Source organism: Neurospora hispaniola, assembly GCF_033458365.1.
Source record: "Neurospora hispaniola strain FGSC 10403 chromosome Unknown B0T23scaffold_7, whole genome shotgun sequence".
NCBI lineage: Eukaryota > Fungi > Ascomycota > Sordariomycetes > Sordariales > Sordariaceae > Neurospora > Neurospora hispaniola.
The window spans coordinates 286,894-299,525 of NW_026944412.1; the positions used below are offsets into that span (position 1 = coordinate 286,894).

The following is a 12,632-nucleotide window of genomic DNA, read 5'->3' on the forward strand; positions in this document are numbered from 1 at the left end:
GATACATAACAGCGCCAAGTGTACCAATATAACGAGTCGCTTCTTGTTACATTGGTCAATTGACCTCATTTGCCCTGAGCAGCATCAGTTTCGAAAAAATGATTGAGTCAATCACTTTTACCATCCATCCATCCATCTATTCATCTATCTATCTATCTATCTATCTCCACACATTCTACCTTCTAGTACGCAGTCAACATGCCATAGTACTTGTATCGGGTCTCAGCAGGTGCCTCCCAAGACGGCATGAAGGTGGTCGAAAGCCTTGGCCATACCATGTAAATGAGTGGCTGCCGCCAGGACGACAAAGACATGGAAGATCTGATGGGAGCTGCCCCAAATGTCAAAACGACCGGGATACCGACATTCAGGCCATCGAACCTGGTGTTTGCTCTAGTCAGAACCCGGCAGTGAGGATAAAAAGACATAAGAGTTGAGGGCTTACAGCATACAGGAGGGCGCCGAAGATATACATGGCCCCTTGAAGCATGACCCATCTGAGTCCCATGAGCTCATCTAGTTGGGTGAAGGAGGTGAAAGTCAAGGCGTGCAGGATGGGGACGACTCCGGATGCGCCGAGACCGACAAACATCATGGCACGGTAAGGACGCCAGGCGGGAGTGCGGAAGTGTTCAAACCAGGAGATGGTGATGCACCCAAGACCCAAGAGACAGATCTGTAAGCATTGGATGTTTTGTCAACACCAGTTTGACAAGTGTCTCATTTTCTTTTCAACTTACCATGCTCAGGTAAAAAGTCAACAAGGCAGGATAGCAAAAGAAGCCATAGTACATGGTTGGCACATAGCTCCCCACAATGAGAAAGACGATTCCAGTGTAATCCAGCTTGTTTCCCCACTTGGCCACCTCGGGGCTGTGGTTGGACAGGGTATGGTACGTAGCGCTCATACCCAGGCAGCAGAAAGCGCCCAAGAAGAAACAGGTGAAGACGAGGACGTCCGACTCGGAGGCGGACTCATATCTCGGGGCAATGGCATTGTAGAGAAAGAAGCCGCCAAAGGTAAACGAAATGGCGCCTAGGAGATGAGTCCAGATGTTGACAAACTCATTGTGGAGGTAGAAGATGGACCAGAAGGATTTCCGAAAGCTGTTGGAGGTGCGGCGGTAGCCCGAGTGGATGAAGTGGTTATCGCGGCGCCAGTGGGGGAGTTCATCCCACAGCACCAGCAAGGCGTCCTCGATCCGATGTTCGACATCCTTGGCGCTTTCCAAAAGGGAGTCGGCGGCGGAGGAAAAGACTCTGGAGGCGGAAGCGATCGAGGCGGTCGAGGGCCGGCGACGTTCCCGGAGTGAGACGCCAGGCTGCCGAGGGTCGGAGTCCGCGTCTCCGGCCGGCATAATGTCTTTTTTTTTATTTTATTTTTTTTTATTATTATTATTCCCCTTAGAGAGTTTGCGGTTTCGCGGTGTTCGTTTGGTGTTGGTGTTGTGGCTTGTTTAGAGACAGTGGTTGTCAAGTATCAAGATGTAGATGAGAATCAATTTACTAGCACAGCTATACTTGTAGACAACGTTGTATGCACATGTCAAAGGCAAATTCCAGCTTTCTGTTGAGCTCATGGTGGCTTTGGTGGGCTGTCATGTTTTCATGATCCTCGACTGTTCCCACAATCAGAGATCCGGACGGATTTCCACTTCAAAGCCCATGTGTCCCCACCGGCCCTCCGAACCGCGGTGTTACTCCAGAGGAAGCTTGCAGTAGCCACTACAAGAAACGAGGTAGGTACACTCGGCGACATACATCACTTTCCAAAGGAAGCAATGGCGTTACAAGCTTCGTGTATTGTAAAAGCTGCTACCAGACTAGGTAGGTATGTAGCGAGTGGTATTGTACCAATACGAATCACTTGCTTTGAAGGAAGAAGCGCTTGTTGGGAAGAGGTAGCGTTGTTTTGTGTCCGTCGTGTAATGCTTTTGATGCCGTCATTTTGTGTTGGCCGCTTTCCCCATCTTTTTGTTGGGTGGACACTTGCTGTGTCAGGAGTTGAGGCACGGTTCTCCGGAGCTGTGTGACAGCTGATTGCCGCCTGGTGATCGCCTGGCACGATGGTGCCTGGGCGCTGTAGTGTGGAGGAAGGAACGCATATCGGGTAAATACGACTTCACTGAAAACCATGACACTCTCCGACGAAGTGAAGAGGAAGGATCGATTCAATGGAAGCGATTGATATCTGCCCTCCTGCCTAAAATGTCCTCCATAGCATGGATGCAGCTTTCATCATATGTCACCTTTTACGAAACCTGACCCTTTTTCCTCTCGCCAGCTCATCCTCATCGATGGTTCAGGTCCTGTCCCACCACCAACCACACTGGCTTCACTTCGCAGTCCCTCTACCAAAGACAGACACAAACCGCCCATTCAGCTCCAAGCGGACAGCGCTCCGTCGCCGCTCCCTACCTACTCATCTAGCTACCACCTGTTCAACTGCTTCTCAAAAGAATGGACCAGGTGTGCGATTGGCCTCAAGCTCGTCAATGCAAGTGCATAAATCCATTCACCAACGATACATGTCACATTTCTTGCCTCTTCGCCCAAACTTCTGCAGTCAGCTCAAGTGCCGACGGGAGCATGATATTCCCCAGGTCAAAGAGAGGCACGAAAAAACTAACGGAGACACGAGGTGAGAACCTAAAGCAACCCACCATTGTATTCCTGACAGACTCCCATGTGCTGTGCCGCACAAACAGCTTCTTTCCCCCCCGGGGAAGAAAAAAAAAAAAAAAAAAGAAGAAGAAAAAAAAGCCAAGGCTCCCAGATGACATCCGAAGGGGAATGACAACCACCGACTCCGGTCATGGCCCGTCCAGACTCTCTCGGGTTACCTGGATAAGGTCGAGAAGACAACCCACACGGAGTAACCTCTTCTCTATTCTTGGAAACCAACCTTGTGTGTTTCTCAGTCTCGACCCTTCTTCAATATACGCCTTCGTTATCACAATGGTCTGGTTGGTCTGTGTCTGTCCATCCCCCATTGAGGTGGTGATTTTATGTTCGACAAGGACAAGTGTTTGAGCAAAGTTCAAAGGCACCTTCATGTTCGGTTCAGAGATGCCATGCGCCCACAAACACCCAAATTACGAGGGTGCGGAAGATCTACTAATTAAGCGTTGAGACAGTCTGTGTCTAAGCGACGAGATAAAGCTGAGGGCTGTTCGTGAAAAGCAGACAGACAGGTCGCCGACTCTCACCGCTTCACCACCTCGGCATCATCAATCTCTTACAGAGCAAAAGCGCCCCGAATGTGACGCAGTTTCCATCTCCCAACTCCTGCGACAAATGTTACGGGTCGCCGGGAGTGTGCGCTGCGATATCTACCACCATTCATACATGAACCACGGATGGGAAGCAGCACGTCGCCCACGCCAAGTTGGTCAAGGTGGGTGAAAACACTATGTCAGTCCGAAAATAGCCCGTCCCCTTGTCCTCACCCACATCTGCGTCTAAATCCCAACCAGAGCACATTTCGGTTGGCCACACGAGTCCGGGCCACGGGTCAAGAGAGCTTGGGACCTTGGGTCCTTGGGTGATGATGCCGGCCGGTCGGGTAAATCAAGCGGTTTATATCACCACCAGGCCTTCAATACCTTGGATATCATTTATTCCATATTACCTCGATATTGTCGCCACCAAACTTATATCACCATGTCGCCATATCGCAACATCACCCACGTCGTATGCTGTTCCGCCCGGAGTATCGGACGGATCTAATCCAAAATATCGATATCGAAATGCTATTAATATTACTTGGCTTCAAGCGGAGGTTAATGAAGGCAGCAAGCGTACTTGGCATGCATCGAACGATGAGCAACCGACAATGCCATGTCTATATCAACAAGGCCAAGATCCATACAGTACTTCGATCACGCTTAGAGTTGTTCTCTACAGACATGGACTTTGCCCAGATTTGATGAATACCAACAACAACTAGCACCGGCAGTCCTCCCATTCCTCCGCCATCATGGTCGGATCAAGCCTCATTCTGTCACTGCTCGGCTTTGATGTCGTCCATGCCTTGCCAGCTTCCAAGAAGGTAGAGGAGCGTCAGACCTCCGTAGGAGGTGGCTGGAGCGATTTTCCCGATGACGGCAAAGCCCCTCCAACCTGCTCCATCAACATCCCCATCTCTCAGCAAGCCCCCTGCATCTTCTTCCCCATTCCGGGTATCATCAGACCCGGCAAAGAAAAACGACAAGTTTTGGGACCTGGCTACAGCGACTTTCATCCCGGTGATGGTGATGAGATCCCTACCTGCGAGATTTCTCTTCCCATCAGCGAACAACCCCCGTGTATATTCTTCCCAATTCCGGGAGAGATTACGCCAGGAAAGCGATCATTCAGCCTCCCGGCGGAGTATGCCACCAATGCCAAGCAAGTGATCCTTCAGCTTGAGAACCAGCTGGTGGCTCTCCAAAACAAGAACAACAAGACGTCTGAGGACATCGCTGATATTCGCGCCATCAATACTGCCCTTAAGTACCTGGCGAATATCGATCAGATCTCCGCACCGCCTGGATCTGAGACTGGCTTCACTCCCGGCAAGCGGTCATTCTTCCTGCCTGGCGATTACGCGACCGACACTAAGAAGGTTATCCTACAACTTGAGAAGCAGTTGATTTCCCTCCAGAACAAAAAGAACAAGACTGATGAAGATTTGGCCGATATCCAAGCCATCAAGTCTGCACTCAAGTATCTAGCCGGTATTGACCAGATCTCTGCACCCTCGGGAACTGAGACTGGTTTCGTCCCCGGAAAGCGTGATGCGCCCTCTGTTGGCGCTTACGGTTCAGTCTGCCCGGGGCTGGAAGGTGCCGAGATTGCTCTCGAGACTCTTTTGCACAAACCCAAGCCAACAGTGCAGGAGTACATCATTATCCAGAAGTTGACCAGCTTCCTTGCCGGATGTGGCATCGCCATCGTCAAATCTCCCGATGGCACATGGACCGTCATCAAGCCCTCCGACAAGAAGCGAGGTGTTGATACCGAAGCCGTTGCCACTCCTCAGCCTGCCGCAGACTTTGACCTTGCCGGACTGGAAAAGTCATATCACCTGCTCCTTGGGTCTAGCCAAGGCGGTCAACCCTCTTCCATCACCTGGCTTGTCCTCCGACAGATGGCTGATTTGCTCGAGCTGTACGGTGCTCCTGTTGATGGCGCCGTCTCCTCTGGTTTTGCCTCCTCCAAGCGCCAGATCACCATCGGTACAGGCAGCTGCCAGCTCCTGGACATTCTCGGTCTCAAGGCTGCACTCGCCGCTCTGACAACCGCCTATGGGGGCCCCGCCAAGGCGCCGACCAACATCTTCCACATTGAGCAGATCCTCGTTACGGCCATACAGCTTTGTGGTCAAGGTGCTCCTGGCTGGACTACACTCGCCCCCGGTAACCCCATCCTCGGCGGTCCGCTTGCTCCCGACCCAACTGTTCCTGGGGAACCCATCAAGCCCGATCCGTATGTTCCTGGCGGGCTCATTGGGCCAGGCCGCTAACAAGCTGGCGCGCGTGATGATCCTACGACTTTGCTGGATGCGTTGCAGGCTCTCGAGACGCATTACGAAAGCTACGAGTTTGTAACTATCCCTGTGCCGCTATTCTTGATCATGTTCAGCTTGGTGACCATCCTCCAGGAGCTGTATGTTGTGACTATAAAGAGATGGCCTGTCTTGGGACAAGGACCTGTTGTTTTGACCCCTTCCACTTGGGACCAGGATGTCATTAATGAATGGGATGGAGTTCGATAAAGGGGTTATTGCAGAAGAGGCGTACAACGTTGGTGCCCGCGGGAAAAGAGGTTGCCGATGAATCGGACGCAGTGGGCAATGGCGAAGCGCCAACAATCGGAGCGGCTCACAACAGCAGCTCATGGAAAGGACGGTGTGCCTGTCGGTGTTTACCGCTGATAACCTGGGTGTAGATGGAGAAGAAGACCTTGGCCATCCCTTCTCGATGTTTCAAGGCCGGAATCTACTACTATTTGTTCCATCCTTTCTTTTCTCAAGTCCAAAAGTTTTACACGATCCTCTTTTTTTTTTTTTCCTTTTTTTTTTCTTTTTCTTCTTGTTCTTGAGAGTATCATCAAAGGTTTGATTGATCTCTTACATCCTGACCCAAATCGCTGCGCCTCGAGAGCACGTGCCTCAGCCCCCGTAGACTGTCAAGATCGATCCCATTCAAGATATCAATCTAGTCCACGACGGTAAGTCTCCGGACCAGAGATGGTCTCCAGCTGAATTCAGCCCCCCCGTCATATGAACATTGAAATTTGCGCCAAGTGCCTCATCAATCCAGGAGCATTTGATGTTCATCTCTACCCGTCGGATAAGTCAAAGGTTATGTGTCCCAGCAATTCACTCCACTGTCACCATAAAAAGTCGCAACACGCGCGCTTATAGCCCATGACATATGATCTGACGGCGGTTAGTATCCGAGAATTTGAGGTCAAATTTCATACATGATAATCAACTCTGCGTTCATGCATGAAGCCATGCGATCACAGATGTACATACTCTCGTAGAAACGAAATGCTACAATTTGAGGTGCGGAAGGTCAAGTCAGCGCTGTCGTCCGATGGACAGCATCGCCGCAATTCACCAGCCAACCTTACCCAGCAGCTGTTCATGACTGAGAAAAATAATTCTCTATTTAACGGTAGGCCACATTAGATTACTCAAAGCGCCCTCCTTCGGACGCTCAGAGCATCTTGGCTAATGTATGAAGTGCCATTCCAGTTACGACGATATCCACCAGGAGAGTTGACCGTCTACATTCGCTCCCGAACCTTCGAGGAAAACATCGAATGGTTGACCCTTAACATTGAGTCAAGAGACCCAGCAACCTACCTGCTACGTACTCCCACACCACCACACGGTCAATGCACATACACGGCTGCTTATTCTACTCAGAGATAATCGGAATCGCCAACATTCGTTCAGGTTCACTGTCCGCTTATAGCTACGGCTACCGCCTTTGCTAAGCTGGGTGTCGGTACCTTTCAGGTGAACCTAAACCCCGAAGCGCTTACTAAAGTAACAATGGTAGCGCATAGGATAGAATGTGAATCAGTCATCCGATGGTGTAACTGCTATGTTCCCTTCCCAGACACGGACCCCCAAAGATGTCTTTTGGCCCGGTAAGGCTCGAGTCAGATGTGATATCAGCTTGATTATCATAGGAAACACTGAACCCGTAATGTCGCAGTGTGCATTTTTCCATACCGAAGACATGCGGCAGAAATTGATGGCCGCTATTGATATGGCTGAGCTATCATGTTACGTATCCCAAAGCATCTAACCTGACTCGTGTTCTTTCATCAGAACAAGTGACGTATAATTTAAGCTACGGATACGGGTACGGACACTCGTATAAAAGACGGCATACAGACACGGTTTCCTAGCGCTGGTAGATCGATGACTACCGCCATGAATACCTCTAGGTATCTGTGCCTTCACAGAATCAAAACTTAAACTGTCGTAATCATCAACTGCAACTCATTACTCGCCGAGGGAGCAATACTTGCCGTGTGTTCACAAAGAGGAGGTTTGGCTTCGGCAGTGACCGTCTATAATTGTCTCACTTGGCCGACCGATTGAAGGAGTTCTGTCCTGCCCACTGCACATATATGACTTATAACATCAGGTATGGCGCTTAAAGTCGCTTGTGCCGGACGGGCGCGGTTGACTTGTCCGGGCTGGATGAAAACCTGACTTTTGGTAATCATCGTGTCCCCGTATCGTTTCCGTGCCTTTCGGTGCGCCACCTCGGTCATATTTTCCTGCTTCTCTTTGTTCTTAGTTGCAGTGGTAACTGCCGAAAGTTGACTGTTGGAGTGGCTGATTGACAAGACACAAGTCGAACAAGAGTGGCTCTACCCGTGTGCCCTTCGTCCTTCTTTGTCTTTTTTCGCTTGTTCCGAAAGCCACCACCAATGGCTCGGACTCTGCCATTGAGGCGAAAGAGCCTCGTTCATCGCGTCACGCGTGTTAGCCAAGTCTAAGACAGAACATGATCAGCAGAACCGAGGATCACACAATAGAGTTAAGAGACTACTCATCTCGAGTCCGAGACTACTTAAATTATCGAGCGAGTACAAGACTATTCACCAACTATACTTCAAACGCGTACTACCTCCGAGCCTCGAGACACACCACCATTCCATCTTGTAGTCTTTAAACAAAGACATGAAAGAGGAGCCCAAAGCCATGATTGAGCCACTTCGATCGAGTTTCAACTGTGTTCACTTTCCCGTCTCACGGCTCGGTGGCTTCAGCCTCACCTACCGTCATCTAAGACGGCCCAAGCTCGAAAATGTTATTGTTTATGCCTTGCCTTTGCCCTGCTTTAACATTTTGGTAGCTCCGTATATGGGATGTGCAAGTACCGCACAGTAGTGTAGTCTAAGTCGGCTGCAGGTGCCGTCTGCTAAGACACGGCGCGGCTGAAGGTGGGCCTTCCTGCCCCCCTTTCTCCCGGAGCCTCCGAGACAACGGTAAGCTGCAAGCCTATGCTTGTTTTGTTTCATGGACGGGTACCACGGCCTTGCCTGGCTATATGGTTTTCACTATTGTCTAGGAATTCAGTGAACCCTACATGGAAGCCGAGCGTGTCGCTCCATATGGCGTAGGGGAATCATGTCATTGGTGGACGTAGAGAATAACAGACACGCAAACATACAATATCTGACCACTGAAACATCATCATATGGTTACTCCATGAAGGTAAACAAACTGAGTGTGCACGTTGCTAACAATCGGTGTAGATACCTAGAGAGTAAGATCACCTCAAACCAATCAGCATCATGTGCTGCAATCAGTACATGTGTCTTACTATCAACTAAACCACCACAAGACAGCTGAAGTTTCAAAACCAGACCTTAGTGTCCACCTAGTCTAGCTGCTATGCCTCGCTGTCATGCCTCGGTGGGAGGGCTGATATTGCTTGTGCATTGTTGTGCTGCTGACAGGCGGTACAGTCCACACAAAGAGCCTGTGTGCATAGCGCCAGTGCATGTGCTTCCTTATGCCGTGACTACACCTTTTAGCCAGAAGCAAACGGTGAGGAGGTGGAGGAAGAGACCGAGAAACGGACAACCCGGCACACCCAACTCAACGGCAGCCAGGCCCTTCCGTCCCTTCCCCGCTGTTCATCTAAACTGCACATGACCGGAAACGGTTGAGACTGACTGAAGACAGCCCTCATAAGCCGGGAGCCGAGATAAGAATTCCCCAGGTGAATTGGGGGGGGGGGGGGAGGATGATTGATACGATAGATCACCCAACCCACATCTTCCGGGGTGAAAGAGGCCCTTGCCCGAGTCCATCATGGTCTACTTCCCCAGTAACAGCTCTCGTGAGCCCCATATGGGGATAGATGGAGGGGTGAGACACAGACACAAACATCGTGAGGCTACAGGCCAACGACGACGAAAGCACCAGTAACATCATGGTATCTGCAGTCAGTAACTTCATGAGACGGGGCCCGAAAGGCTAGACTGCCCTTTGCCTCCTTCACCGCCAAGTGAGGGAGCATTTCCCCTCTTCCTGTGACAGATGATGGGGAGTTAGCGGCCGAGTACCCAGCAGCAGGAGACAGGGCTCCAGCCAATCCTGCCAGATAGGTAGTAGCACCGATGAGATGCGATGGGGTGTTGATGGATCACCGACCGGAGGCTGAGAGCGCGCGGCCATTTCTCTCTCTCTTCCCCCACCCTCTCTTTCCCTCTCGTTCACGCTTCACGGTACGCCCGGGCCAGTGGGGTCATATGCGAGATGCATCTTGGAATGGACGGTTGGTATGTGGTGTACGTATTGTGGTGGTGGTAGTAGTGGTGTCGACGATAGTGGCTGGTGGTAGGGTATGTTATCCAGTCCCAGCTTTATGCACGACAACAACTGTTGTTCATGCCGCTTGTCGGCTATCCCACCCAACCATCACTCAGAGTACCTTCACACCCACGCACGCCCATGACACTGAATTCGCGGAAGGTGCCGCATCACGATTGGTAAACAGCTCCGAGAGGCACGATGAAGCCAGGTGTAGCTGACTGCTTGGTAAAGTACGTAGCACCCAGCAAGAAGTAGAGATCAGAGAACGGCCGGCAACGACGATGATGGCGATGACGCTGAGACAAGGAAGGGTCCGATCCAGATTCCAGCCAGTGCAGTCTCCCTTATTGACTGGACGAGAGGAGCGAAAACAGACGCCGTCTCATCAATCCCTCTGCCACCGGCCCCAGCCCCAAGCCCTTCCCAAGCCCCAAGATAATGCGCTAATGCAAACACTTAAATAGCTTGACCCATGAACGCGCGGAGCTAGGGCAGTTGCTTTCTTACCCCATTCTCCTGATGCCGTCCAAGCTCCAACTGTAAAACTAACCAATGTACGTCGGCCCAGTTTGCTAGGTTTTGTCGTCCGAGGTATCATATTTTCAGGCGCTTTCCCAGCTTTTCTGGTCTTTCGTCTCGTCTAGACCACTGCCGATCAATGATGTTCAGTGGGATGACCCATTGGGACCCATTGGGATCCATTAGGACTCCGAGATCTATGCTATATTAGTAACATGGCGGCAGATGTCGGCGTTTTTTTTTGTGTGTTTGAGAGATGGCGATCCGTTTCGTCCGTTCCCCTTCCGGAGTCTCCATCAAATCATGCCGCTCGGGCATGACTGCACAGAACTGCAGTACTGCGTAGCATGTACGGGGAATGCAGGACAGCGTAGCAATACAGTATGAGACCGGTGATCGTAGAGCGACGCCAAAGCGGGAACAATGCCTTGGAGATTGCCCAAACACCCAAACATCCAGGCCTGGGGCAGGACTTGGTGATAATTCCCGGTCCGGTAGCAGAAGCCGCCGCACGTACGGTCCTTCGAAATGTCGTGACGGACTTCCGGCCGATCAAGTTACTGACACAGCCGAAAGTTTCGGCCCAAGTTGACGTGTATGGCTAAAGAGACAGACATACCTACACTGTGACACTGGGAATGGGAGAGGCGCGGGATGTCCACTTATCTGGGTAACCCATCGGTTGCTGGTGGCTTTGAGGAGTGAGATGTGCGATTTTGCTTGGTAGATTCCAGGTCGAGATGTTTGATACATAATGAGAGCCTGACTTACATATGTGGTATACTGCGTAGTTCTAACTGCTGAAATCAGGTGCTGTTGTTAGCATGAAGCTGGTATCTTCGTATGCACACTAACACAAAGTACATGTAACTGTTATCGATACTTGTGAAGTGCACACTGTAGTCTCGATAGACTAAGCCGTGGAGTGTGCTTGTTGCCGATCTCAAGAGCGAAGGTTACACAGCTCCGCAACCGAACACCCGGAAGTCCAAGGAATGCCCGACTGTAGTGCCGGCAAACAGCTACGAGCCTACGACGCCGTCGACACGGCGTGGAACTCGGGTACTGAATCAGCTGAAGACAACTGTCCACTGCGCTGCAAACGACCTGCAATGCTGACTCTTGCGGTGAGTATGGGAGTGAGCTAGTGGAGGAGAATGGACGACGGAACAGCTCATCAGCTGTCTAGAGTGTACTGATTACAAGGATTGAAGGAGTTTCTAGTGAGAGCTCTTTGTTTGAATGGAGACATGGATGCAAAAGACAACACAATGCCTGATTTGGTAATGAGAAAACAAACACGTTGGCAACTAGCAAAGTCGATTGGCCAGAGACAAGAGCTATTTTCTGAAAGGCCTGTGTGAGTGGCTACCGTGAACGCTTCACCGACTTTCTGTGCTGTTGCTGCAACAGCTGCTGGCTTCTGGAGCTTCTTGCTAGCCAGCAGTAGTGCCAGCTGCCAGCCCAAAGTCGATGCAGCAGCAGCTTGTTTGGGCCCAAGCTGGAGGGGTACTGCAGTGATCTCAGTGGATGGCTTTAGAAGTTGGGCGTTGGAGAAGGCATCAACAAAACTGGAGCCCCCAGAGATTCTCCGTCTCCGTCCCGGAGGAACGAGACAAGTCGGAAACCGTTGATCGATCAGACCAATGACAGGGGCATTCCACTTTGTGAGATAGGAGTGGATTCTCACTATTGGGCAGAGTGCCCAGTGGGGTGCTTCTGGAACTCTCTTGCGTTCTTGCTCCTCCATTTTTTCGCTCTGTTTCGGCAACCACCTCCAGCTCCTCCTCGGGCTGCGGCTCTGCCCATGCCATTCATTCCATTCTTCCTTCTTGTTTTGATGTTTTTCTCTTGGGCGGGAATTGGATCGGGGACCCCTGGCTCTTGTTGATGCCCCTGACCTTGTCGTTGTGACAATCAACAGTCCACGATCCACATTCATCAACCGAGAGGCCCAGCCAGAGGAGCCGACCGGCCGGCGTCGGCAGCATATGATGTCTCTTGTGATTGCTCTTTTTGGGCTATTTTTCGTATCTCATAATGGGCCATGGAAATGGAGAAAAGTGAAAGACAGAGAAAATGAACCCCACTGTATCATCGTGTTTTTAGTGTAGGCTTGCTCCCCACTGTAAATCCTTCCCGCTTGCCGGCCCACGCCGTCGTGTTCCAGCTCCAGGGCAGAGGTACATATCAGAAGCGAGTCTCCACATTTGGGCAACTTTCCGGGCCCCAGACTCAGAGTCTTTTGTTGTAGTGTAGTGCAGTTGTACGCGGG

At 51.1% G+C, this 12,632-nt stretch overlaps 4 protein-coding genes across 4 annotated transcripts; 3 read left to right on the forward strand and 1 right to left on the reverse strand.

Annotated features, from left to right (window-relative positions):
* Window positions 1-29: 29 nt before the first annotated feature.
* On the reverse strand, window positions 30-1,358 carry B0T23DRAFT_446148 (hemolysin-III related-domain-containing protein; the record flags this gene model as incomplete). Its single annotated transcript, XM_062840951.1, has 3 exons — window positions 30-381; window positions 446-676; window positions 741-1,358. The coding sequence occupies 3 exons, from the start codon at window positions 1,356-1,358 to the stop codon at window positions 223-225; spliced, it is 1,008 nt and encodes a 335-aa protein (XP_062689544.1). The 3' UTR covers window positions 30-222.
* An 819-nt stretch (window positions 1,359-2,177) lies between these two features.
* On the forward strand, window positions 2,178-2,747 carry B0T23DRAFT_385840 (uncharacterized protein). The gene has a single exon (XM_062837565.1). It carries the CDS (start codon window positions 2,223-2,225, stop codon window positions 2,643-2,645), a length of 423 nt encoding a protein of 140 aa, XP_062689545.1. The 5' UTR covers window positions 2,178-2,222; the 3' UTR covers window positions 2,646-2,747.
* Window positions 2,748-3,763: 1,016 nt separating this feature from the next.
* Window positions 3,764-5,692, forward strand: B0T23DRAFT_205445 (uncharacterized protein). The gene has a single exon (XM_062833463.1). The coding sequence runs from the start codon at window positions 3,980-3,982 to the stop codon at window positions 5,504-5,506; it is 1,527 nt and encodes a 508-aa protein (XP_062689546.1). The 5' UTR covers window positions 3,764-3,979; the 3' UTR covers window positions 5,507-5,692.
* A 3,002-nt stretch (window positions 5,693-8,694) lies between these two features.
* B0T23DRAFT_385846 (uncharacterized protein) lies at window positions 8,695-9,249 on the forward strand. The gene has a single exon (XM_062837566.1). It carries the CDS (start codon window positions 8,912-8,914, stop codon window positions 9,173-9,175), a length of 264 nt encoding a protein of 87 aa, XP_062689547.1. The 5' UTR covers window positions 8,695-8,911; the 3' UTR covers window positions 9,176-9,249.
* The last annotated feature ends 3,383 nt before the right edge of the window (window positions 9,250-12,632 follow it).